The sequence below is a fragment of the Rhineura floridana genome, chromosome 16 (genome assembly GCF_030035675.1).
Source record: "Rhineura floridana isolate rRhiFlo1 chromosome 16, rRhiFlo1.hap2, whole genome shotgun sequence".
NCBI lineage: Eukaryota > Metazoa > Chordata > Lepidosauria > Squamata > Rhineuridae > Rhineura > Rhineura floridana.
The window spans coordinates 30,344,281-30,371,804 of NC_084495.1; the positions used below are offsets into that span (position 1 = coordinate 30,344,281).

At 40.9% G+C, this 27,524-nt stretch overlaps 2 protein-coding genes across 11 annotated transcripts in view; both read right to left on the reverse strand.

Annotated features, from left to right (window-relative positions):
• The window catches only part of MTMR1 (myotubularin related protein 1), a 60,171-nt gene extending 39,207 nt beyond the window's left edge, over window positions 1–20,964 (reverse strand). For 3 of the 9 annotated variants that reach the window (XM_061598935.1, XM_061598933.1, XM_061598936.1), the window contains exons 1-5: window positions 20,579–20,964; window positions 16,781–16,886; window positions 14,027–14,050; window positions 9,755–9,805; window positions 2,041–2,116 (exon numbers count right to left, since the gene is read on the reverse strand). In XM_061598935.1, coding sequence (XP_061454919.1) covers window positions 2,041–2,116; window positions 9,755–9,805; window positions 14,027–14,050; window positions 16,781–16,886; window positions 20,579–20,739 — 418 coding nt within the window. In that variant the 5' untranslated portion in view covers window positions 20,740–20,964. The remainder of the gene's footprint in view (window positions 1–2,040; window positions 2,117–9,754; window positions 9,806–14,026; window positions 14,051–16,780; window positions 16,887–20,578) is intronic. The other 6 variants (XM_061598932.1, XM_061598938.1, XM_061598940.1 and 3 more) reach the window with 6 other exon arrangements.
• Window positions 20,965–23,534: 2,570 nt separating this feature from the next.
• The window catches only part of MTM1 (myotubularin 1), a 45,049-nt gene continuing 41,059 nt past the window's right edge, over window positions 23,535–27,524 (reverse strand). Inside the window, exon 15 of one of the 2 annotated variants that reach the window (XM_061598463.1) lies at window positions 23,535–25,579. In XM_061598463.1, the coding sequence (XP_061454447.1) occupies window positions 25,421–25,579 (159 nt within the window). In that variant the 3' untranslated portion in view covers window positions 23,535–25,420. Of the gene's footprint in view, window positions 25,583–27,524 lie in introns of both variants that reach the window. The other variant, XM_061598462.1, reaches the window with a different exon arrangement.

Below are 27,524 nucleotides of genomic sequence, written 5' to 3' on the forward strand. Positions count from 1 at the left end.
CCTCTTGTTTTACACTTTGAATTCTAGATTCTCTCTGAACATTTTGTGTATCACTATAAAAACTTAGAGAGTTGTTAAGCATGTGTTTTTAAGTTCAGGGCTATACATTTTGTAAGATTTTGTTTTGAAATGAACTTACGGGAAGCAGCAGAATTGTATGGGGGTATTTTCAATTTAATATGGCAGAATATGAAAAATCCATGCTGGCTATAGTAAACAGCCACTCTTGTGGCTGTATAATATAGCATATGTTTATTATTTTATCTGCTGCTTTATCGTCCTTTGTTTTATTAATTTTTATTTTTTCTATTGCCTAGGGACTAGTCTGCAGGGTAAAATAGTTTAAATGAAATGAACAATTTGCAGAGTGCTTTGAATGTTCAAAGCACATCATGCATAGCCATCATCCCCTATTGCACATGGGGGATGAGATACAGTGGCCTCCCTATGATCACCTAGTGACTTTATAGCTGAGATCAGATTTAATCAAGGCTTTCTAACTCAAAGCCTACATTTAGCCTCCATGCTAAAACATAAAGGATGATGTCCAGTGGTAGTCATACTAGAGTAGACCCACTGCGAATCAAGTTACGCCCACTGATTTTATGAGTCTACTCCAAGTATGACTAACACTGGATATCATTCCCAAAAGGTTTTTCATAACCAGTATTCATGAGCACACAGCTACTAAGTTACAATGTTACAGAAACAGGGTCTCTTTTAACACTTGAAATATTTCTCTCCTTAACATTTCAAACCAATATACAAGAGGCTTTTTGGAAGGGAAGCAGCAGCTGGAACCTCTCATCAGGGCAGGTGACCCGTTCACCCAGCCCTGCCTGCACGCTGTTGCTCTCCTGGAACCCTCCCACTCTGTCTAATAACACCAACCCTTACACCAAGGGAGGAGAGAAAACATTTTGCTTCAGGCTTGAAGAAATCTGCTTGCTATGTCCAGCATTTGGCATTTTTGAAGAACTGGCTGCTGCTTTTTTTTTTTGGTTAATATTTCACTGTACTGGAAATGTTTTTCATGTCTTGACTCTGGTTCATAAGTTCTGATAGCTTATTTTATAATGTATTTTAAATATTATAACATTTATATTATCAAAATGAACTCGTCATTTCATTTGTGATACTTCATTTGAATGGACATTGGACTGTTATTTTAATGTTATACTGATGTGCATTTTTTTCATGTTGTGAGCCACTTTGAGCACATTTGTGTGGAAAAGCATCACACAATTTTTTTATTATTGTTGTTGTTAATAATAATATTATTAACACCAGTTTTCTGGCATTACATGAGCAAGCTTCAGACAGACATGCTCAGACTGTTGTTAAGCAGAACCCACAGTTTACTGTTGAATCTTAATAGCTATTGATTAATGCTTGCCATCCAAAACAAATAATTGCAACCACCATCAAACCATTGTTTGCACATCAGGTTCAAAGGGCAAGTGCAAACCACAGTTTCCTGACTTGGAAACAATTGCAAACTATAGTTTTAAATGGTATGTAGCGAATGAAACCTAAGTACGTAAGAGAAGGGGAAAGCATGGAAGTCTAACTCATCTTCCTTCCATTGTTTAGAAACTTTATAGGATCATGGAAATTACGTGTAAACCAATCTAATCCTTGGTAACATTCCAACTTTTTTTCCAAGGAAGTTTTTTTTAAAGGGGGGGAATATGTTGTACACCATCCGATCTGCATTGCTAGCATTATTATCACAATGGGAAAAAATAAAACTAGGGAAGAGAAAGTACTTTAAGCCGCACAGAAAAGTTAAGTACCCATGGGCTATACTTAGCATGTAAGTCTCAAAGTTTACTGATTTCTGAGCTAATTAAAATTATTCTCAGATTTGCTTGCCTTTTCTGCTCAGCACCTCCTATATCTCACTCAGGTATAAAGGATTAAGGATCCAGGTCAAACCTGATAACTGCGTGTAATAATTCTAAAATATATAAAACTAAATGAGTAACTTACATTTTATGTGTGGCCACAAACAATTATGTCACTCATTACTCCACTTACCAATAGCTTTGATTGATTCTCCAGGAAAAAGGGGAGCTTCTTCCATCTGGGCGAGTTTGTTTCCATCCCTCAGTGCCTGGCAGAAAGTCAAAGCCAGAGGTAAATGTCACATTCCATCTGCAGAGCTTTAATACACAACAACTAAAAGGAACTTTTGCTAAGAGGTTACAGGAACAACACAAATTATAACACTTTCTTCTCACCGCAGTTCTTTTAACACTGTGGGCTGGTGGGGAAGTACACTTAATCACAGTTAAAGAAATCAAGAATGAATTATGTAATCATGTGCTTCTTCCCCCATTCCTTCCCATCTGGGTGCAAAATCCTCCTTTTCTAAACTGTGATTAAATGTTTCATCAGCAATAGCAGATCAAGCTAACCACGGTTTCCATTTAGCCAGGATCCTGGTAAAACCTTACGCATGGTTAACACTGCTGCAAATGAGATGCTTAGGGGAACTTAGGATGGGAGGGTAGAATTAGTTCCCAAGAGGGGACAGGTAGAGAGTGTGTGATATACTGTGCCTGCCCCTGACCTCTTAAGCATGGTTAAGCGTTACATTTGCTCAGGTTCTATGTAACATTACTGTATCCAAAGGGGTTTGCTGTTAATTATGTATTGACAGTATAAACAGAGTAGACATTTAAAATATGGATTAGTAGCAAAGCATTTACACAAAGGTAAGACCAACTATACCAATAAGCACATACAAAGAGCAAGCGAAAATTCTGCAAATGTTGTAAATTGTACAGCATTGTTACATACACCTCCCAGAGTGTGTTGCAGGGTAATAGTTTATAAGTATGACTGATCAGATGCTTGCAAGAAAGTTTATTTTTCACTTTTTAACTACTCAGCATTTTTAATGTTTTCTTCAGAATAAAGTTTTTATACAAAGGGAAAGCATACCGTTAATTTATTTCACCTCTATGAAAGTTAACTCCCTTAAAAAGAAAAAAGCTCAGAAAAAGACATCAAGAGAGAGTGCACACTTATTCTCTAATTAGTTTTTGGTGGCATTACATGAAGACTTCAGGGGAGAGGTTATTTCCTCCACAGAACTTGCAGTTTACCTTTGTTCTTGTGTATTTATATCATGCACTAGTCAGACACAATTTTGGACTGCTAAATAGAATGGAAGAAACATTAGGAGCCTACTGTCATGGCATTCATTCCCTGGAAGTACTAAGATGGAAACTGTCACAGTAGGGAAGTTTATAACCACTTAAAAAGTTTTTAAGAACTATCCATTGCATTTCAAGCTATATGGCTCCTAGGGAAATTTAGATTTAGATAGATATATATTTAGGGAAATTTAGATAGAGACATGCACATCCTCTTCTTACAACTTCCTGAATCAAGTAAGGCGTTCAATAAGTTGTATGGGGAGAATAAAACATGATGTAGGGCTTAATCTGTCAATGGAGGCTCTTGGCAGCTCTCCCAGAATTAATTAAGGTATGGTAAATCATTTGGTCAAAATTTCACATAAGGCAAACAAGTGTCAAATTGTAAAAAATAGATATTCCACACTTTCATGGCATGTCTCGGTTTTTATTTTGTACACAGCAGATATGTAATGTACAAAACAATATACTGAATATATAATATTTGTATATAATATGAGTGACCATCTATTCCATTACTGCGTGGCGATGCTAGCGAGCTTTATTACAAACCCCCTATGGAGGCAAGAGGGAGTCATTTAGTGAGGCAAACTATATTACTGGCCACTAGAGTACTGTCTGAAGAAAGAAGTGTTCCCTATAAAGAAATACAGAGGTTGACCAGCCATACAGAGTTGAAATGTGTCAGATAACTATAAATAAATAAATATTTTTATTGAACATTTGGTGTAGTCCGTTTCGTTTTCTGCAATCTGATGGTGTGTCCTGCTTTTATTCTCTTCCATTTTTAAAACACTCCAATCCCTGCATATGTCTTGCTGAATGGAGCTGTTCAGATTTCTGCTCTGCTTACTTAAAAACTTATCATTCCTATAGCTGCCTTCTACTGCACGTATGATAGTGGAAGAGAACTGCGCCTTTGGCCCTCAGGACTCTGTTCGAGGACCTGTGGATTATCTTCCCTGTCCTCTGTAGCAAAGGGCATTCTGCAGCCCAGGGGCATCAAGTGTCCCTTGTGCAAGCACTGAAAACATAATAGCAGTTTGATGAAATACTGGTTGTGCACATGTCGGTCTGACTAATGCATTTACAAGAACTGAAGATTCTATACATCAGATTGTAAACTGTTTTCCACCACATAATAAGATCAACCAAATGGCTTGATGTTTCAATGGGACTCTACATTCAAATTTTTAGTTTATGCCAGAGCTTGGAAAAGTTACTTTTTTGAACTACAACTCCCATCAGCCCCATCCAGTGCCCATGCTGGCTGGGGCTGATGGGGGTTGTAGTTCAAAAAAGTAACTTTTCCAAGCTCTGGTTTATGCTCATGGCTTGTGTTTGCCCCTGACTGATACTATTTTTAGAGAAAATATAGTGCAGACTGTTCATACCCAGATGCTTTTTTGTGACCGTAACTTATTTCACAGTAAGGTTTCAGGGTGAAATCTGCAACATTTTAAGTTCTGGCATGTACAAACATCTGGTTAATTTTATAAGTAACACTTAGAGGTGTCCACCACAACCTCTGCTGCATTTCTGATTTACAAGCCAGGATTAATACTGCAAACTTTCTAACAGTTGACTTCCCATCTGTCCAAGTGATGTTGATGGGACCTGTGTGTGTTTCTGTGCAATACTGCCCTAGTAGGAGCCTGGTGGATTCTTTTGAAGAAATCGGCCAATTTATCACTTGACATTAACAAATTTAGATGTGAAATACTTAATATGGCATCTGGCATACTGTGATTTATACTACCTATTCTACATACTATATTAACTGCTGCAATTAACTTACTGATTCATTAACTGACACGATCGCTCCCATGCGCCCCCTCCTATGTAGAGCTCATACAGCTCCATGGTATACCGTGGAGCTGAGAGTGATGAAGCAAGAGAGGAGGAGGCTTGAGTGCAGATGGAGGCGAACTCCTGACGAATGCAATTATGCTTTGGTAAGTGCTTCTTCTAAGCGGTATATAGTAGCGGTGAGGGCAGCAAAAAAGAGATATTTTGCTGCCACAATTAAGGCATCTCTCTCCCGCCCGGCGGAGCTCTTTAAAATTGTACGAGGGCTTTTACATTCTGGCCCTTGGGATATTATGGATTCATCTGTAGCCCGCTGTGATGAGTTCGCAAGGCACTTCCAGGATAAGATCGCATGCATTCGCCAGGACTTAGACTCCAATGTTATGACAGTGAGTTCCAACGAAGCATCCAGAACGCGGTCTTGTCCTTATTTATTGGATGAGTTTCAGTCTGTACAGCTTGAGGATGTTGACAAGATCCTTGGACTGGTGCAGGCGACCACATCTGTTCTGGACACTTGCCCCTCTTGGCTGGTGAAAGCTGGCAGGACCGGAACCGCCGGCTGGGCCAAGGAGATAATAAACGCCTCTTTGAGAGAGGGAGTGGTCCCTGACTGCCTAAAAGAGGCGATAGTGAGACCACTCCTGAAGAAATCCTCTTTGGACCCAGATAACCTGAACAACTATAGACCTGTGGCGAATGTTCCGTTCTTGGGCAAGGTACTGGAACGGGTGGTTGCCGGCCAGCTCCATGGTCTCTTGGGTGACACTGATTATCTTGATCCATTTCAATCCGGTTTTAGGCCCGGTTTTGGCACCGAAACAGCCTTGGTCGCCCTGTACGATGACCTTTGTCGGGAGAGGGACAGGGGGAGTGTGACTCTGTTGATTCTCCTTGATCTCTCAGCTGCTTTTGATACCATCGACCATGGTATCCTTCTGGGAAGACTCACGGAGTTGGGAGTTGGGGGTACTGCTTGGCAGTGGCTCCGCTCCTACTTGGTGGGTCGCCACCAGAAGGTAGTGCTTGGGGAACATTGCTCGATACCCTGGACTCTCCATTGTGGAGTCCCGCAGGGATCGGTACTGTCCCCCATGCTTTTCAACATCTACATGAAGCCGCTGGGTGCGTCATCAGGAGTTTTGGGCTGCGTTGTCATCAGTATGCTGATGACACGCAGCTCTATTTCTCCTTTTCATCCTCCTCAGGTGAGGCTGTTAACATGCTAAACCGTTGCCTGACCGCGATAATGGACTGGATGGGAGCTAACAGACTGAAGCTCAATCCAGACAAGACTGAGACGCTGTTGGTGAGTGCCTTCTCTGCTCAGATGGTGGATGTTCATCCTGTTCTTGATGGGGTTACACTCCCCTTGAAGGAACAGGTTCGTAGCTTGGGAGTTCTTTTCGATCCTTCCCTGTCTCTTGAGGCCCAGGTGGCCTCGGTGGCACGGAATGCTTTTTACCATCTTCGATTGGTAGCCCAGCTACGTCCCTATCTGGACAGTGACGACCTCGCTTCAGTTGTTCATGCTCTGGTAACTTCTAGATTGGACTACTGCAACGCGCTCTACGTGGGGCTGTGGGATGTTCCTATATTAATGTATATATGGTAAGTGTTGTTGTTTTAGAAGATACATGGTAAGTGGAGTGAAAGAGGAGGGGGAGTGAATGGGCAGTAGAATGCGAGATGATTGGCTGAGTGTTTAAAATGGCTGAATGTATAAAAGGAAGAGTGAGAGTGGAATCGGGGGGGGGGGGAGAAGAGAAAGAGTGGATTGCTTGGTGGGGTTTAGAGAGTTGTTTACCAGGAGGGAGGTGGAGTTCGGATTAGTATTGAGTAAAACCATATGCTTATGTGCCTTAAGAAGAAATCTTGTTAATCTTGTTAGCTTTGTTATCTTTAATAAATACTTAATTTGGTTTACCAAAGGCCTGATCCTTGGCTGGAGTTTCACAGACCAGAAGGGAGGGTAAGGTAATGACCAAGGCTGAAGGGGAACTGTAACAAATGGTGGCAGCGGTGAAGAGAATAACAATACCAGTATTCAGAGTCTCTGGGAATACTAGTATTGGGATGTTACTGGTGGTTGCCTAGCAGGGGGATCTGTTGAGATCTGTGCTAGAGCGGATAGGTAAACCATAAGAGAGTGCGGTCCGGACTGGTGGAGTCCCTGGTGGTGCCTAGAGACAGGCAGTAACCACGAGCAGGTAGGAACCTGACAGGGAGAGCCAGGGAAGGACGCATCACAGGCTGCCCTTGAAGACTGTTCGGAAACTACAGCTAGTCCAGAATGCAGCGGCCAGATTGTTGACGCAGACCAGAAGGTCCGCTCATATAACACCTGTTCTGGCCTGTCTGCACTGGCTTCCTATTTGTTTCCAGGCTAGATTCAAAGTGCTGGTTTTGACCTATAAAGCCCTACATGGCATGGGACCGCAATACCTGGTGGAACGCCTCTCCCAATATGAACCTAGCCGTACACTACGCTCAACATCTAAGGCCCTCCTCCGAGTACCATCCCATCGAGAGGCTCGGAGGGTGATGACTAGAACCAGGGCCTTTTCAGTAGTGGCCCCCGAACTGTGGAACAGTCTCCCTGATGAGGTGTGCCTGGCGCCGACGCTACTATCTTTTCGGCGCCAGGTGAAAACCTTTTTATACTCCCAGGCATTTTAAAGTGTATTTTAAACAGCATTTCCGTATTTTGGATGTTGTTTGGTTCATTATTGTTTTTTATTATTGTTATTATTATTATTATTATTATTGTATTTATTGTATTTATATATTGTGCTTGTTTTTATCTTTTTGTACACCGCCCAGAGAGCCTTCGGGCTTAGGGCGGTATATAAATTAAACTAACTAACTAAATAAATAAATAATAAATAACTGCATATTTAAAATGTAGATTTTAATCAGATTTTAATTACAAACAGTCCCTGCTAAATCAGATTCAGTTCCACTGGTCTCGTCGTAAATCTATGCGCATTACTTCACTCAATGAATTTGTTTAAGATCTGTTTCAAAGTTACACTTTATTTTTCTGAATTCAGTCAATAGAAAATGTTAAGACTCACTGAATAACAACATGTTAAGTACATTGCCATAGTGGGCTCCTTTGCAAGGAAGGCTGGATAAAAAATTTATATATATATATATAAATTGTAATATTTTAATGTTTTAGGTAGCCCATTAATGGGTTAAATGCTAACTTCTTAAACTATTTTTAATCAACACCATTAATTTTATATAAAAATATTTTTTGTGGACTTGGATACTATTCTATTTTTTTTACTTTGTCTATGGCCACATTCACACTGTATATTTATTCCACTATCATTCAACTTTAAACAGTCATGACTTCCCTCAAAGAATCCTGGGAAATGTAGTTTGTCAAGGGTATTGGGAGTTGTTAGGAGACTCCTATTCCCCTTGCAGAGCTACAATCAACAGAGTGGTTTAACAGTCAGTCCCTCTTCCCAGAGAACTCTGGAAATTGTAGCTCTATCAGAAGAATAGTGCTCTCCTGACAATTCTCAGCACCCTTCACAAGCTACACTTCATTTGATTCTTTGGGGGGGGGGAGAAACCATGACTGAAGTGAAATAATAAGGGAATAAATGTATGGTGTGAATGTGATCTAAATTTGGACTTTGTGACCAGAATGCAAAGATGCAAAGAACTGTTCAATCAGCTCTTCCTGGCCAAGGGGATTTTGACCTTGAGTTACCGTGAACAAAAGCCCCCCTCCCTCCATGGCAGACTGCTTTTGCAATCAGAGTAACTTTGAGAAGCAGAATATGGCAAGGAAGAAAGGGGGTTCCAGGTATTTAAATTAAAAAACAAACAAACCCAAATCCCTTCACACACCTTAAGTACTTCTTCAAATGTTGGGCAATATGTTGAAATAAGGAGTGTCTCATTTTAATTCTGTTTGAACGTACTAACCTTATTTATAGTGAAGCAGTCTGCATATGAAGAGGTTACTTAAGAAACACCAAGAAATTGTGACTTCCTGCTCTCTCCTACTTTGACAGCAGTTGGAAAGCACAGGGATGCAGTGTACCCAGCACCCACACTACCAAGCTGCTGTTGTTGAGTGCCAAGAGAGAAAGGAAGGAAGCATATGTTGTCCTCTGCAGTGCAGCTGCAATGGCCCCAAACCAATGTCTTCACTGGATTGTGCTAGTTGCTCTACCTTGTGGATCTTACTTTTGTTCCTAGTGTGAATCGCCTAAACTGAAGGTGGAGGAGGCAATATGGCCTAGGTCAACAGGTGCTTGGATTACCACTCCAAAGCCTGGTGCAATGGGATATGTCTGGAAATGTGTGCTACTTACAGTGGATGATCAAGGGATAGTCTGTACCCATCAACTGGAGTGATTGCCTTCTGCAGCCTGACCTCTGTACAGCACTGGAAGTGGTAGGGCTGTGGCCATCACTTTTAGTATTTTAAAATGAATCCAAGGAACTACAAATTTAGCAGTGCACATGGAGGAAATCATAGGTATACTCTGATATGTGTCTCAAGACATGACACTGCTTTAAACTATCCATTAGCTTTAATGGACAATAGGCTGTGTTTATGTGTTATGAATCCTAAATCCAAAGGAGAGAGGGCTCTAGAAGCATGAATTTTTATAAGCACAGAAAAACATTTTACAATCTATTCTCAAACTTTTGGAGAGTAGGTAACAAAAACGAGAAGTTTCATATCTCCAATATCCACAGTGACACACTATATAGTTAGAGGACAAAAGATGAGTAAAATTTGCCACCTGATCAACTTCTGCGCCAGAAGGATAGCCATTGTGTCCATCCTGAATCTCCTGAATTGCATGATGCAGCAGTGGGCAAGCAGAAGTAAGAGAAGAAAAAACATGCACATAACAGGTGAAAGGAGAGAATTTTACAAATAGAGACAGTAGATACTTCAACAGTAACTTATTTCGTAAGCTTTTTCGTACCTTGCATAAATCAAGTACATTAAGCATAGACTTTGGCACCTATTAGATCCAGTCATTTTTTAAAACAAAAAATTGGGATGAACTGGACTGTGTGCATTACTATCCGCCCAAGAGTGAGCCCGGGTACCAAAGAACACAAAGTATGTACTGTCTTTTTGGAACAAGCAATCTTTAAAACAGCAAAGACAATATGCAGAGTATAAAGTAGGCCACATGCTTAACATAACAGTGGAAACGGATTGTAGCAGACTACTGTAGCAGAGAAAGAACCCATGCAATTATCTGAAGATAAAACAATCAAATATTTTTGTCCTCAGTGAAATATGAACACAGTTAAAGTGCTAGTAAGAATGTAGTGGTCCCATTTGAAGATTTGCCCATTAGCACAAACCGTGATATTATGTTGTTGGTGCAGTTGATATGCCAGCAAAAAACATTAGGATCAGGTTGTAACCATTTCTGATACATCATTTCTTAAGATTTCATTGCTTGAAATATTTTTCTACCAGTCAAATGGGTCATGAAGAACATAATCTACCAAAATATTTAAAGAGTCCATTTCTTTACATTTGTCCCATTTCCATAAACATTTAAGGAGGAGCCCTTCAAAGTCTCTGCACTTCACAGACTTCATAGAAGCCCATGATACTTTTACATTTGCTTTGTATAGAGACAGCTGGTTAACAGCTTCCTTTATAAGATTGCTTTTAAGCCCAGGTAAGCTCCAGGTCACAACTGGTGAATGGGAGGAACACATTATTTGAACAGGCAATATCTTGTGTCAAACCCCCAAAGCTGAATTTACTGCAGCCCAATAAATCAAGCCCCAAAGTTACCAGCTTCCTTTTTTTTTTTTTTTTAACTTGCCTGCTTTTTACTCATAAAAGGGACTGGTGGAGGATGTATAAAGCACTCTGCCAGCCCTGCCTACAAGTAAAAAATACTATAAACTGGAAAAGCAGCAGGCTGGCTGAGGAGGCATGGAATGCTCCCTGCCTCCACCTCCTCCATTGGCCTGTCTAGTTTCTATGCTAAGTGAGGAGGAAGAGGCTTTGCCTACTGTGTGTCCAGCAAAGAAACGGTACAGGAATGGAGTTATCAATGACTCTGCTACCTGCAAGCTTCATGTCTGTGCTGGACACACAGAAAGGGGGCTTCGTCCTTTGTGCATTCAGCAGAAAAGTGCAACAGGCTGCTAATAAAGATATGAACCACTCTGTTCCTTTGCCACAAACCCATCCTATTTCTAGGCATGGCATGTGGGATGGAGGTTTGATTCAGGCATGCCTGGCACAGAAAAGCAGTGGGCTAGCAGAGGAGGGATGGATCACTCTGTCCTTCCTCTGCCAGCTTGCTTGGCTTCTGTGGCTGGCTGCGGAGAAAGTGGCTTCACTTCCTCTGCAGCTAGCATGGAAGCAGAGCGAGCTGGCAAAGGAGGGACAGAACAGTCTGCCTCTCCTTTGCCCGCTCACTTGCCTGCATGGAATTTCTGGTGACCCAGGCATGTACTTAAATACAAGATTGATTTCCTGCTTTCCCTCCAAAAAACACAAGCTCCTTGGGGATTATAACTATGTTGACCCAGAAACAATATTTATGCATAACACTTCATTTCAGTCTTAGGTTCACTCTGAAAGGCTGCATATTTTCTTATATTTATGTATATATATTCCAATGAAGGCAAACCTGAGCGAGACACTAAAGTTTGACATTCCAGCGCATCCCTAAGTGCAAATAGGCTTACTGCCAAACATAATATGCATACACGGCTCTAACAAAGCAAGGTAGTACTTTACTGGGCCAAATTTTGGAACGAAACAATGCAGCTGGGTAAGTTCCACAATATTCTTTTCAATAATTCCTCTTACATCACAAAGTAATGTTCAGGTGACCTAAGAAATGCTAATAGCCAAACTTTCAGATGATTTCCAACATCTTTTAACTTTCATTTATAAAGAGAAGGGTGATACTTCAAAATAAGTCTTCACCACATCAGGAATATGGCTGAAGAACACAGGCGCACTTGCATTGTACTGCAGGAGAAGGTGTGGCAGTCCCTAAAAAAGGAGCTGAGAAGGAAGATCATTTAATTCCAAACAATCAGATGCAAAAATCAGGAAGAGAAGGCTGAAGCAATGCAAAGTGTAAAAGAGCTACCATAGTATTTAGCAGTAAAAACTTTACACATCATTTTAACTGTAACTATTTTTACGTTGTCCCTTAATTTCAATTTGCTTCTGTATATTAGGCCTCTGTGCATCCCAATTATTGAATAGATAACAGTTTAATGAAGTTAAGCGTAAGCATTCTGGGAGTCTTTTCAGCTAAAGAGCAAGATAACATTTTTACATTATAAACCTCTTGGTAAGAGAAGCAAAGCAGGCAATAACCCGCTCTTCCTTTTTTTGAGAAGGTGGCAAAGTAAGGACTTAACTTCCACTTCCTTTCATTTTGCTATGAGTGCACAGTGGCTGGAAGGAAGCTACAATTATGCTACATGTGCTAATATTCTACAGTCCTTTGAAAGCATTGCCAATATGGAGGCTGGAGGGATGACCAAAAAGTAGCCAACAAGAGAAACAGGCTGGGTTTCAGTGGAGGTGGATCTGTCAGCAATACCAGGTTCTATGCCAGCCTTGCAAACAAGCCCTCAAACGTTGCTGGAACAAGAACGTGTATTAGCTCTTCATGACACACAAGTGTACAGAGACAAATTATTGGTTTTCAAAAGCTTCCCTGTCTGTTTACTCAGAGTTTATTTTTATTCACCACAGGAGGCTAGGCAGGTGGCTGTTCTATGTTCTGTCTCAATGTACAAAGCAATGGAGCAGGGAGGGAGATTTTCAGCAGGAAGAAAACAGCATAAAGTTATCCTTGGAAACAATTTCTATAACAAGCATGGTCAACCCCTGGCTTGCAGGCAAAATTAAACCTGGCAGGAGTCCTAATTTGGCCCGAGAGGCCATTTCCCACCAAGCCATGGTCACCTGCCCCACACCTGACATCAGGTGTGGGGCAAGTAAAGCTGCAGCTGCAAAAGAACAGCTGAGAGTGCGCTCCTGGCTGCTCCCTTCCAAGCAGGGCTTGCGTTTGGCAGATTTTAAATTTAGCACTAAATACAAGCCCAGCAAGAATTGATTCTACTCAGGAGCTCCCAACCAGAGCTCTTGAGTAGAGTCAATCCCTGGAGCGCGTGGGGTTTGCATTCTTCCTTTGTAACTTAGGCTCAATTGAAGCCACAACTGTGACTGAACATTTTTCATTTGCAGTCTGGCTTCAGCTAAGTGTGCACTTCTTATTCTTTCGTTTGAAGTTAAATTACAGGACATCATGGTGACATCAACTGATTGACAGGTGGGCAACCCCACCCACATGTCAAAGCTGTCTGTGGGGAATGGGGGAGCTCAGGAACCAACCATTTCTCCGCCCTGATCTTAAACTTTCCTGCCCTTCTATGTGCTTTGCTGCTTTGAAACTGAAGGCAACAAAAACCGTACATGTTTTTTAAAATCCAGAATTAACACTGGATGACACATTTTAGCAATTCAGGGACAAAGAAGTAGGTCACTGCAGTGGCATCTAACTTGGATCACGCATTTGGAATTTTGCATTAAAAGTCTAGCAATTAAGGGAACATCTGCATCATTGCTGGCATGAATTGAAATCTTATTTAAGTAGGATAGACTAAGATATATTGCTTTTTCTTAGACTCATTCCAATGCCTATAGTACACAGAAAGCATTAAGGCTGGTAAATACAGTACTCTGTAGTCCAGAATATGGAAGCGTCATTTGAGAGGGCCCATTTTGTCACAATTAATATAATAAAACTTAAGTTAGTGCCATGCACTTCCAACATACCGTAAATATACTGCACTCTCACACACTGGCTTCTATTGCTCGTGAAAACATTGTAATGTACATAAAACATTTCTATGGCAAACAAGCTGCTGCACTGCATAGCAAGATGGCCCAACTGGTTTAAAGCAACCATTAATGAAGTAGAGCACACTGAGTTCTCAACACAGCACAAAAACACAAACAGGTAAGAGGCTGACTTGCCAATAGTCACATGTATTCTTACCCTTATAGTAGGCCTCCTGTACACCTGTTAGTTAAAATACAGATATTATCCAACAAGTCATGCATTCAAATCCTACATTTGGGCAATACCACATATGATTTTTTACAGCCTCATGTTTCTAGAAGTATACAAATGATCATGTTATTGTTTACATGATTACTTATGCCATGATTAAACAGAAGTGAATCATAAAGCCCTAAGTATACAGGTGGCATTTTTCTTATTTTCATTTAGTTTCAGCCATGCTGATTAACTCCAGGATAGGGTAAACAAAACAAATCAAGAAACTCTTGAGGCTGTTGCAGTATAGCAGGTGACATAAACAAATCCAAAGGGTGGGATATTCTGTCAGAAGGCGTTGTAATAATGTTTAAGTAGCCATCAAGATCACACAATTATTTGTCCGATTTTTTAAAAAGGTTTTAATTTCAGTGACAGTGAGAAAAACGTTATAGGCTTTGATGGGGACATCTGGATGTTCCCATTGCTTCTACACATACTGTTCTCACAAAGTGTATGGAACTGAAATCGTCAGACCACCCATAATTAAATCAGGGGCAGTGAACCTCTTTCAGCCCAAGAGCTGCACTGCCAGAGAGCAAACTTTCCAACATACCATGCTGGGTGGGGCCACTCAACACCCTCAGGCAAACCACACATGTAACACACCAGAGCACCACACATACAGCACACGCACGAGAGCTACCACCACTTTGAATACAATGGTTTGGAAGAACAGGCTGTTTTTTTTGGAAGAGAAGACAGGGAGAGGGAGGGATCCGATTTTCCTCCCCATTGCCCACTCCCCGCTCTTAGAGTGGAGAGAGTCCAATTTTCCTCTGCAGCACCCAATGCTGCAACATGAGAGAAAACCACCCCCTTCTGCTGGAGTATGGAAGTCCGAATTTTCCCTCTCGACTCAAGCGGGGATGGGGTGGAAATTCAGATAAGCAGAGGAGCTGTGGGCCGCCACCACCTGGTACGAGATCAACGTGCTCTGGAAACAGGAAGGAACGCTCCAATCTGCTAGCAATGGTGGCAGGAAGAGAGGTGCTTGATTCAACGCTGCTAGTGTTGTCACTGCCAGCAGCAAACTGGTGTGGTGGCTGGTGGGCCAGATCAAGCCTGCGTGCAGGGTTTGCCACCCCTAAATTAACTAATAATTTACAAGCTATGTGTACATAATAACCTTTTTGTTAGTGTTTAAGACGAACTGGAACCAAGCACTTAATCCCTGTCTGAATTTAAATATGCTTAACTGACACCAAATTACATCTCAGTGAGCTACAGTTCAATTATGAGAAGTGGAATTTTTAATCCTGATAATTTCCTAGATGTGAAAACATATTAAACTATAAATCATGCCTACTTAATTCTTTTTGTCCTATTTAGCCTTCTTAAATCATAGGAAACAAATGCCTCCTTCAAGCCACGCTTACACGTGGGCAACAAGCACCTAAGCTAACAGCACACATTATCTTCCCACGCTTGGAGTAAGACAGATGAAAAGGAAGGAGACAGTCCTGCTCTGTGGGAGCTCAAGATATCTACTGAAGCCCATGGCAGCAGGAATCCAATGACACAAACCATAAGAATAATATGGCTGTCTAAATTGTACTGGGTGACAAGAAAAAAAGTGGGTCAGAACTCCATCTACTTATCCAAAGAGTAATCACAAAAAAGGATGACTCAATAACAGGGCAAGAGCCTATTATACCTTCCTCACAACTTTACAGAGACCTGCTTTTCTTACAAGAATCTCAGCTGCAGCAATCTTCACTTTTCACGCAGGTAGGCAGCAGCCTCTATACCAATGCAGGGTTTTGCTATATTTATTCCAGATACACCTGCCGTCAACAATTTGACCCAATGCAGGGAGTGCTGACTGTTAAGTGGCTCAGTGAGCTACAGTTGACTGTGCTGGCTTTAAAAGGTCCCTCCCTTTTAAACTATGTGTAAGGTTTGCCAAGAAACAGAGAGATGTTAAAATAAAAATAGTCTGCTCTTGAGGGCTACATCAGAACTTTCCAGTGCATTTGATTCCAAGCTCTAAAAACTCAAGATTCTACAGGGCAAGACAACAGCTATAATGCCAAACTTGCCACATTCCTTTATCCAAGGCAGCAACCATGGTCCAGTATTACAATTTGTAGCTACACATTACAGGAATTCTGAGCAAAATATGCTGACTTTGTCTACAACGAGAGAGGCACTTATGAGGGGAATTTTTAAATAGACCATGACCAAGCATGGTTCAACAGATTCATCTTTGGGCATAGGCTCAATTACTCTCTCCTATTCACAGGAATTTAAGGAGTTCTAAAGAGAATCTACTGCCTTCTTAATCCAGAGAACACTGGTAAATTACTTAATTTTGCGTTAAATGGAAGATGATAAATCTTGATTTGACTGCTTTACTTGAAGAATACATGGTGATTTGCTTTTTTTTAATCAAAAGAGCAAGGCAGAAAGATGAAGTAAAAAGTATTTTCTCACAATCAATCACATCAAACACCCAAACTAAGCAGCAATTTTAGATTTCAAATAGCACTAACAGAGCTATTCAAGAATAACAGCTTCACATATGAAATCTTATCATTTCATGTTACCATCTTGACCTCTCAGAAAACAGAAAGATAAATGTTATATTCAAAGCGTTATTCTTGCTTCCCATTCCCTCGTGTATCTTATTTGGAGCAAGGACTTAATATGGCATCAAATGCATACAGTAAATGAATAAATAAAGAGACTTACCCGGTATTCTCTGGATACGTTATCTGACGGCACGGAACCTGAAATCTGACTAGAAATTGTAGCAGCAATGAGTTGCTTACACCATTCAACATGAGATCCTGTGGGGCTACAAGAACAGAATATAATAGGTTACTTAGCAAAAGACTCCTACTTTACATGGTTAAGTACTAGACATTTAGATCTTGCATTAATGGTTTGATCTGACCGATGCTTCAAACCATGGTTTTGTGGATCAGGAATACGCCGCACACTGGCATCCATCTCTGCCCTCTTGTGCATAGATTCCCTTCTCCATTTCCAGGTTTCCTTGGTAGTAACATTCAAACAAGCCAGAATATAGTTAGCACTAGCTGCCAAACTAAGATTTGTAAATGCACTTCAGCCTACATTTTCAAAATCATAGTTTGGAGGTTAGACTGAACCAGTTTGTCCAACAGATATCACAGCAAACCAATGCTTGAAGTGAGTGGGAAGCCACCCCACTTCTTTTCAAGCAGACTTAAAACAATCCCACATATTTTCAAATGATGTAGTCAAATGTGACCTCAATTGAAATAAATCATCTCTCTTTCTCCCACTTTTAAGCACTCCTTATCATAAGTAAAACAATAGAGGAGGAAATTGGTGCAGAGGGGGACAATAATTTTTAAATATTTTAAAAGATTACACAAAACTAATTTTTCCACTGATTAGAGGAAAAGGGAAAACAACAAAAACTGTGGCAAGAATAAACCTGGGAAAGTCTTTTGACATTAACGACAACAAGAACAGCTGTTTAACCATCTCTTTTATTGACAATTTGCAACTGGAAACATACAAATTACAGGCCAAGATTCTTTTTAAGGATAGCTTATCTAGAGATTTAAACTGGATGACCTGTTAAGTATTCTCCAGACTTAGCAAGAGGCTTTTTCTTTAGGAATGTAAAAACACTCAGGAAAAACACAAAGCAATTTCCTGAAACAGCCAGAGTGGTCTGGCATCAAGAACCAAGAAGAGTGCCAGATTCTGGGAAGTGAAATGGGAATCTGAGCTATGCTACAACCAGTTTCTGCTAGAGGAATGCTAAAAGGGATGGAGGAAGAGACAATACATTTTTAGAAATTTATTATCAATGGAAAACAGATTGCTCTCAACCCACTGGAAGTTCAGGATAAAGGACAAGTTATGTAAGTGACAGCCTATGTGATGTAGCAGTTAAGAGCTGGACTAGAACTGGGGAAACGGAAGTTAAAATCCCTGCTCAACCATGAAACCCAGTGGAGTGATGTGGGGCAGAAACTTTTGCATGGCTTTATTTGTCTGCAAAGGTTTTTCTGTTTCATTGCTTCATTAATAACAATGATTGTAAATATAATAATAAGGCAACTTTAGCAATTTCCAAGTTCTAATTAATGTTTTTCAGGCAATTATTTGTAGCAAGTATGTGAAAGAATACAAGTATTTCAAGTGAAATACTTGTGATGTACTGGGGCAAAAAATTAACGTGGTATACTTTCTGTTAGCTTTGTTTACTAAAGACAAGTAAAATAAACATGTTAAATCAGATCAGATTTTTTTCTGATGCAAAATGAAAATATTCTGATGTAGGATACCCTATGCAATTAGCAATGCAATTTTTTCCAATTCAAACTGTCCCAACCCTCCCCTCACTACCCACTGGATGACCTCTCAGTCTAATCTACCTCACAGGGTAATGTGAGGTTACGGGGGGGGGGGGAAGAGAAAACCCAACAGCATTTAATACATGTACTGAGCATTATTTCTATTATTGTTTATTAATTCCTATATTACTTAGTGCCCAGGTGGCTTTTAAGAGGTTTACAAAATGTAAGAACCAACTGCACAACATTGTTAAGATACAGAATAATGAAAAATACAAAACAATTAAAAATACAAAATAAAATAATCCCACTAAAACAGCACAACAATTAAAACAATAATTAAAATAGGACATTCGGGTCAAGAGATCAACAGAACGCCAATGTAAAACAGGTGCATCTTCAAAAGCGGGTGGAATTCAGCAGTGAGTGCATTTCACAATACCGGGGCTACCAGTGGAAAAGCTTGCCTTCACATCACCGAAAGCCAATAATCACCGGGCCATGATAAGACTAACCAGGTTCCTTTTTCTGCTGGGGAATGGAGGAGAAGTTGGTCTCTCAGGTAACCAGTCCAGAGCTGTTTATGGCTTTATATGTAAGTAACAAGACCCTAAATTGGTTCAGTAGCTAATGGGCAACCAGTACAGAACTCTTGGCACTGATTCAATATGTGCCTGGCAAGGGGCACCACTCACTGCCTGGGTCGCAGCATTCTGCACCAGCTGCAGCTTATGGACCACCTGTACGAGAAGTCCCACACAGAGTGTCCTACAGTAATCTAAACATGTGTATTACTACAGAGATACATATTGTATTTAGAAATTTTCTGTAGCATTGATTGGGCCCCAACCCCCATCTGGAAATTGTTTGACACCAGCCCTGCTGAAATGAATGGAACCTGTGCAAGAGAAACACCTTTTAGCACTGTGCTATTATAGCATTCAGTGCTGTATTTATAACTTCTCTCTCTCTGACACACAGCACAATTGCACCTGGAAATTCTCCTGTATTATCCCCACTAAATGGGGTGTTGTGCAAGAGTGCTACTATATATAATCATCACGATCCAGTATTATACACAGGCACAATCACACCTAGAGGTTCTCCTGCACAATCTCTGCCAAAGCAAAGAGTCACTGTGCAAGAGCACTCCCTTTTAACCTTGCTATTATTAGATTTAGTATTTGTATGAATGTCTCACATGCACACATATTTTATGTAGACAGGCAGGCAAGTGATCTGATGGGGGGAAGTAGACAGTTTTGTTAGAAGGAGCGCTTCCAAGTTCTTCTTTCTTCCGTCCTTACAAGCGGCTGGCCCAGTGTGCCTCACACAAAGCCAACCTGACTTCTTTGATGGCAACGTCAACAGGAGCACAACACCTGGCTGGCATCTATTTCAAGGGCTATTTCGCCCTCTTAAAAAGGGATGCACCCCCATCTCCATAGAGCGATCACTGTATTGTTTTCCATTCAAACGGGAGAGGCCCTGGGTACCTTCTATAAATAATAGAAATGTTCTTAATAGGCAGGGTTGGTAGGTTAGATTTTTATGGCACAGGGGCATCAAAAGCATACTATGTTCAAACGAGCCATTTCCATTTAGTTTATGAAACACAACATTATCATGCTCAGAAAACAGACCAACTTGGGGGGGGCTACCTTTATTATTTTCCCTCTCTCACACACACACACACAGAGTCCCACCTGGGATTGCTCAAGCTCCCTTGCAAGCAACAGCAGCCACTCAGGACTCCTCTCACCAGGCAGGCAGGCAGGCAGGCAGCCCTCGCTGGCGAGGTCGGCCGGCCTCGTTTGTTTCTCTCATTCATTCTCCGTCCTCAATACACTCGAGTGCCCATAATCGGCCTGCACGAGGCGGGATGTGTCAAGGTTGGCAATTGCGCTTGCATCCATTCATACACACACAGACACCATCACCATCTTCCTTCTCTCTCTCTCTCTCTCTCTCTCTCTCTCTCTCTCTCTGCCCGGTCCCCCGACTCTCCCTGAGGTTAACAACTCTACAAACGAGGGAAGGCCGAGCCGAGAGTGGGGAGCAATTTTATGCACCCCCAACAACCCCCAGAAAAAAAATCATCTGGAGCGTGAGAAGATGGACGACAATGAGAACGAGTACAAATATTTTTCCCCCGCCGCCGCCCCTTCTCAGGCGTCATTTCTTCCTCTCTCACCTGTCCAAAGTCTCCCCGCTCGGCTGCCGAGACCCGGCGGCGCTCGACGACGAGGTCCCGCCAGCCGCCGCCGCTGCTCCCGGCCCAGCCACCGACACCAATCGGGTGGGTCTTCGGACCGGACCGGGGCCACCTCCGCTCTCCGCCGCCCTGCCGTCCATGTTCGCGGGCGCCGAGATTGGCTGGGCGCGAGCGGGTCAGCGTCGGTTCCCTGGCCTGGCTCGTGAGAAGGAAGCGGCACTGGCGGCGACCAGGCAACCAACTGTCACCTGGAGGCGGCCACCAACACAGCGCGCGATTGACTTTTTCCCACAGGCCTCCGCGGTTGCAGGAGCCCGAGCCGCAGCGCTTCTGCGAGGGAGGAAAGGGCGGGCCGGGCGGAGCCAAGCGGTGGCCGCTGAGGGGGTGAGCGGCGTGGTGTGTGACTGAGCAAACTTTGCCCGAGAAAGCGGATCAATCCCCCCCCGGCCCCAAGTCGCGATTTTGTTTCATTTATAACGTTTTGTTTTCACACTTTATTTATAATAAACCACAACTCGGTTTGCAACCCTTAATCGATTAGCAGTAGTAGCCGACTTTAAAGAGACTTTTTAGCGGACAGTGAAGTCAGCCAAGATTATTTAAGCAACCCAGCTTTACTTTTTTTAAGAGTGTGTGTGTCTGTCTGTGCGTGCTTATCCGGGATGTAAGGCACCTAGGGTGGGCTGTGCCTAAAAGGGCGACCTCTTGGTAATTTTGGAAATACAGCAGAAAGTTCAGGTTCAGTCTGTTTTGCTAGGAAGTGGGCTCTGGGTGAGTGTCATTCTGTTAGGGGCCTAACCTACTTCTCAGGGTTGTTGTGAGGATAAGAACTATGTGAGTTGAGCACTTTGGAGGAAAGAGTAGGATATAAAGGCAATACTTGGATTAAACATAAGGGAATACGTGTCTAAGGTAACAGCTACCATCCGGTGTTTTTGAGTTTACATTTAAAAAATTAAAAATAATGAACTGATTTAGCAGCTTGGGTGAAACATACTGGCTTTCCCTCTCATTTGTATCAACTTGTGGAATTTTACAGTTCAGAATCCACTTTGCCAACATGTTAAATGTAGCACCAAAATGTCCTCCCCACCCTGCAATTCCACCTTTTTATTATACCAGAGCTGAACTCTTGTTCAGGGTTGGAAGACCTGTCAAATATCCACATGGAACCAAACAGCAGTGTTCTACCACATTCTGACAGCATAAATATCTAGCAATTCTCGGGTTAAAAAATCACAGTAGCCATACAGACAACTGGTTTCCCTCCTGAAACTGCTATCCCATCACAAGTAACTTGGAGATTGTGCCTTAGACCAGCGGTTCCCAAACTTCTTTTGCCCCACGGACCACTTGACAATTTCTGAGCTTAACATTTCTGCCTGCTGTAGCAACTGTAACATGCTGTGCTAGATGCTGCATGAGTTTTACTTGTATTTTTTAGACACGTCATGGAGCACAGTTTAGGAACCCCCTAGACTTCAGCAAGCACAGGGAGGTCCCTAAGTAAGGGGTTGGCCAAGTGGTTGATTTAGCATTGTCACACTAAACTGAAAAGCATAAGAGCAGAAAAGTACAAAGTATCGACATTTAGGAAGGAGATTTCTTGAGTCTGGCAACCATTTAGATTAGTAGGAAATTGCAAAGGCAACATCCCAATCCCCTTGCAGCTTTCTTTGTGTCTTGTCTGTGATCTGCTGAAGCCAATACAAAAAATCTGCCTATCTAGGGTCTTGGGTGTCCCCCATCCTTGGGTCAAACTGAGAGCGCCCCTCATCATTATACTGTATCTATTGATGGATGCAAAATACCTACATTACAAACAGGCCATGTACCTCTCTCTACCACTGTTCACAAGTACTTTAGCTTTTGTAACATCTCCCTCTTTTACATGCAGGACAGCAAAGAAGAAATGCATATGCTAAAAATATACAACAATTGCAGCTTCTAGGTACATATGCTTAATTTACTGTGTGATAATGGTGAACTGCACCTTCAGAATGAATTCAGGCACTTAAAAAACAAGTTCTATCATATTATCTCACCTTTTAGCTCATTTCATAACCCACGGTATATTCAGTAAGCAGCTAACCAAGTTGGGAATTCCCAATACAGTCATAACTTTTGAACTTACAGGCTTGTGCCTGTTAACTTTATAGCAAGAAACAAGTACTGGACTTGCTTGCAGGCCAGCTAAAAGCCTACCTGTAAAAAGGTCGGGGGTGCAAGACAACAAACATTCAAACAGATTCCAAGAAAAGTCCAAGTAGTAACCATTTTAGGGGACAGGTTGCAAAACAACAGCATGTAGAATTCCTAAGAGCATCCACTTTTACAACAAACTGCATTTCTGATTTTGTCCAAGTTGTACACAATGTTGGAAAGGAAATATACAAAGTTAAGATTGAGACCCAAGCCATTTTTTGTTTTGTTTTAAGGACCCTGCATAACAGGCAAACCAGTAAACCAAACCACCTTCAAAATGGCTGTTGAACAGAACTGGATCATTTTTTAAAGGAGAATGTAATCCTATGCATACTTGGGAATAAGGTTTGGGTTTATTAAATATATGTATTGCTTCCTGCTAAAAAAAAGGGGTACCATAGCAATTTACAACCAAATAAAAAGATAGTTTCATAAACATTAAAAACAGATTTAACAATACAGTATCATATCACTGGTGCTGCCCAAATGCCCAGTAAAACAAAAAACTTTGCCTGGTGCCAAAATATTGGTAAGGGTGGGGCCAGGCAGGTCTCCTGAGAAGAGCATTCCAAAAGTAGGGAAGTACTGCAGAGAAGGCCAATTCTCTTGTCACCATCCTCTGGACCTCCCTTAGAGGTGGTTCAATACATCCTATTCAATCTTTGTGTGGGATCTTAGAATAATGATGTATAGGGTTGGTCTATTTGTTAACCAGAAAAGAGGCATAAAGAAGTGTTCCATTTGTTTATTCATATGACTTAAGCAGGTATTAAAAAAATCAAGTTAACTTTCACCAAGTTACACTTTCCCAAACATTAAATTCTATAAATCAGGACACAGCATCACCTGTGGTGGAGGCAACGTAAATCAATGGTATGCAGGTAATGAGAAGGCAAATATACATTACTCCCCTCCCCCAAAAAACAGCTGAGCGTGTAGTGTTTTACTTAGTAAAACCAGCATAATATCAATTCATTTACACCAGACAAAATCAAACATATAGAAGATTTTAAGGGTTGCAATGAAAACTGAGATGTTTATAAATTGCAAGCAAACAAAAAGCAATTATATTAATCTGCATAGTTTTTCATTCAGAGTTTATGCTCTGTTATTTAGACTACGCTGATGGGATATGTGAGTTTCCTTGTAATTCAAGTTATGCATTTCATTTCTCAGATTTGTTTCTGTTTAGGAAAACAACAAGCCATGTGTATGTGCAATGAGATAAAGACAAAGAATCACACGAGAGTGAAATTTAGAGGACAGGTATCAAGTGAAAATAAATCATGCATTAACTAGCTGAACTTATTACTAGTACTTCAGTCTATCCCTGAAGAAATAGTGCAAATTTCTTAGTATACTATTAACTGTATTAATGTGCTCTGTTTTTCTTTCAATGAAAATATACTATTTCTAAAATATTCCAATGTCCTCTAAAACTAATTTATAGTATTTTATGGACTTTGACTTCAATCTTTCAAACACAAAGTATTTACACTTTACAAAAAAAAAGAATATTTCATACAATTAAACTTAATTTACACATTATCCTAGAATATCCTTGCCACATTATATTTTGTAGATCAAAACTTACACATATAATAATTTACAAATGGTAGACAAACATCCTCAAAGAGTCAAATACTTTTAAAATATGTTACCTATGGACAGTTCTTCACAAATCCTATGCTTCAAGATGTTCTGAACTGACCAAATACCACTTAAAAAACTTTATATCCCAAACAAAATATGAATTAAAATATCAAGTTGCAAGGTTTGTGCTGACTTCACAAGTGCTTGTAATGTTTTTAAAAGATACCTGAAAGGAATTATAAAATTTAACTGAAGACTGACATGAAGATAGACAGCAAACCAGATGATCTGCAAAATTTAAATCTTTTCAGTGCACACACTATTTCTGGATATTGTTTTAATATATTTGATAAAAAGACTTAATTCATTAAGGGAATAGGCCACACACCCACACACAATGCTCCATCTCATAAGGCTGTTGCTCTGAATAGGCACAAATTCTTAAGAAATTTAAGTTGCGATACCTTATTGCTACCATTGCAATAATTTTATCTGTAAGAATCTATATTAAAACTGTAATTAACACAGTAATTGCTCCACAAGAACATGTGTCCTTAACAACTCTCACTCTCTTCTCCAAAGGCTTCTACACATGCATACGATTCAGCAAATTCCTCACTGGCACTAATGGCACTTTGCTCATTATATAAACTTAAATGTGCATTTTAAGTCTGAGCAAGAGAGCCTGTAGATGAAAATGAATTCACATACTGCTCTAAAAAAAGGGTGACAGCTATTACTGAAAGCATTAGCTAAATGTATTTGGATGCTGTAGGAGGAAAAAACCCATACCTTAAAAAATATTCTAACTGCTATCTGGATAGCATGTTTCCAGGCAAAAGGTTGTGAAAGGCACATAAATCAATTTTTGAAAGCCCATTTGTGTTCCAATCCTCTCCTATAGGGACAAAGATTTTAGGAAGAAGCTCTACATAAGGCATCAATGTTTTCTTCTTGTCCATTACATCAGAATAAGCACCACTTATGACAATGTTAAAAAAAAAAGAGTCCAACCAGTCTCCTTCAAAAGTGAGTTTGCATGTGCGACATCATCTGTGAGGAAGATGAGGAGGAAGAATTGGAAAGTTTGGGATTGTTCGTGATTTGCAGTTCTTCTAGCCGTCTCATGTAGTCATCTCGCAATTCTAGGAGCTCCATATAACGCTGTTCTACTGGATTTGGCTGCTTTACAAAGTTAAAAGATTTTAAAATGTTATTTTTACCATATACTGAAGATGCAACATAATCTGAACTTTCATGGGTAAAGTAGATTAATAAAGACCCCCATCTTCAAGCCCAGGTATGTAGAAATCTGAGATAAATACCAGAAAGCTGGAATTAACTTACTGAAATCTTATTTCAGAGTTATTTTATGTCACTAGAGTGCAGTAAAATAGTGACATTGATCAATGCATGTACACAACCAGGCGTGTTCTACACATCAGAATGAAAAAAAAAATCAACTCAGCATGACTTTTTAAGCAAGAAGTCCCTTGGTTAGATGGATATTCCCTTTCAGTAATTGTCCTTATCATACGCTGATCCTGTGTGGGTTAAAGAGTTCTTGTACTGGCTGTGTTCAGACAGTACGCTAAAACTATACTTTAGTGCAGGGACAAGGGAAACTTTGGTCCAGATGTTACTGAACTACAACTCCCATCATCCCTGTCCATTGGCAACACTAGCTAGGGCTGATGGGAGTTGTAGTTCAACAGCATCTGGAGGGCCAAAGATTCCCCACACCTGCTTTAGTCAGACATGAGCAAGGTAGCCTCTTCCCAGGCTCATGCACTCCCCTCCCACATGATCTGGAGGAGGAATTCAGAAACTTTTTTTTAAATAAGAGCAGCTTGCTGCATCACCCACCTGGAGCTGTGGTTAACATTAACTATTTATAATATTTTTCAATTGATAAAGGTTCCCAAATTGCTGAAAAAGGCAGTCCCTGCACTCAAGCTCATAATCTAAAAAGATGCAACACTAATGGAAAATGGGTTGGAAGGGAGAAGGAAATATGCAAACAGAGGTAAAAGTTCTTAATTACAAGTTCTTCTAATGACCAGCTGGTGTGGAAGATCAAGGAGAAGAGATGCCAAAGTTGCTGGTCTTTCAGCTCTGCGAATAGAACAGTCCTGCAACCCTCCTTCCTGCAGCCTGGTGCAGTGGCTGGTGCCAGGCAAGAGCTGGTAAGAGAGTGAAGCCCGGCTTCTGGCAGAGTTGAAGAGGCCCTACATCCCCTCACTTCTTCCTCTATTATAGCCTATAGTTAATCCTCTATGGTTAGTTTAGAGAAGCCATATTCAGAAGCCATGGTTTGCTTTAAACCAATAAATTAACAGTTTGTCAGTATGGACAGCATGGCAAACCGCAGTCAACTAGAAGCAGAAGCAAAAGTTTCCAAACTTCTTGTCCCAGCCCTGCAGAAGGAGAGGGATATGTGGTGTGCACAAGCCTGCGTGGAGACTAGATTCACTTACGTCTCACTAAGGAGTGAGAAAGCAGAAATTCCATCTTTCAGCATGGTCTTCAGGGTGGCATTTACACAAACACACATAAACAAACAATGGCAAACAATCTATATCATATACAGTTTCACAGAGCACTTTATTTTCCTAGGGCACCTGAGTAACAAGTCTCTCAAAGCAGAGCCTGACTAGCATCAGTCTTCTTTGACCTGCCTCCAACCACCCGAGGACAAACATTAATATGACCAGGTATCTAGGCCACCTTGTTGTTAAGCTCCATTTGGGGAGGCTGGACAGTCATTTTGGTGAACTTGGCTATGCCATTCTCTTGCATTTAAGTTTTCCTGTTTCTAATGTTATATTTGTTTGTGGCTTGTGGCTAAAAACAAATAATTTTACATCTCCCAGTAAACTAATTTACAGCCTTGTTTTTCTACAACACATTCCTTTTTATCTAAGCAAAGACCTTCAAAACAGACACAATAGATTTATAGTGGCTGCAACTCTGAGCATTGCCTGGCTTTCTTCCAGCCTGTAAACGCTACTGGAGAGACACTACAGAAAAGCGCTGCCTTCAGGCTGCTGCTCCTTTCTAGTGGCTCACTGATAAAGACTGCTTGTCAAACACAGAAGCTCTCTTCTCTCTTTGCTCCCAGCTGTTG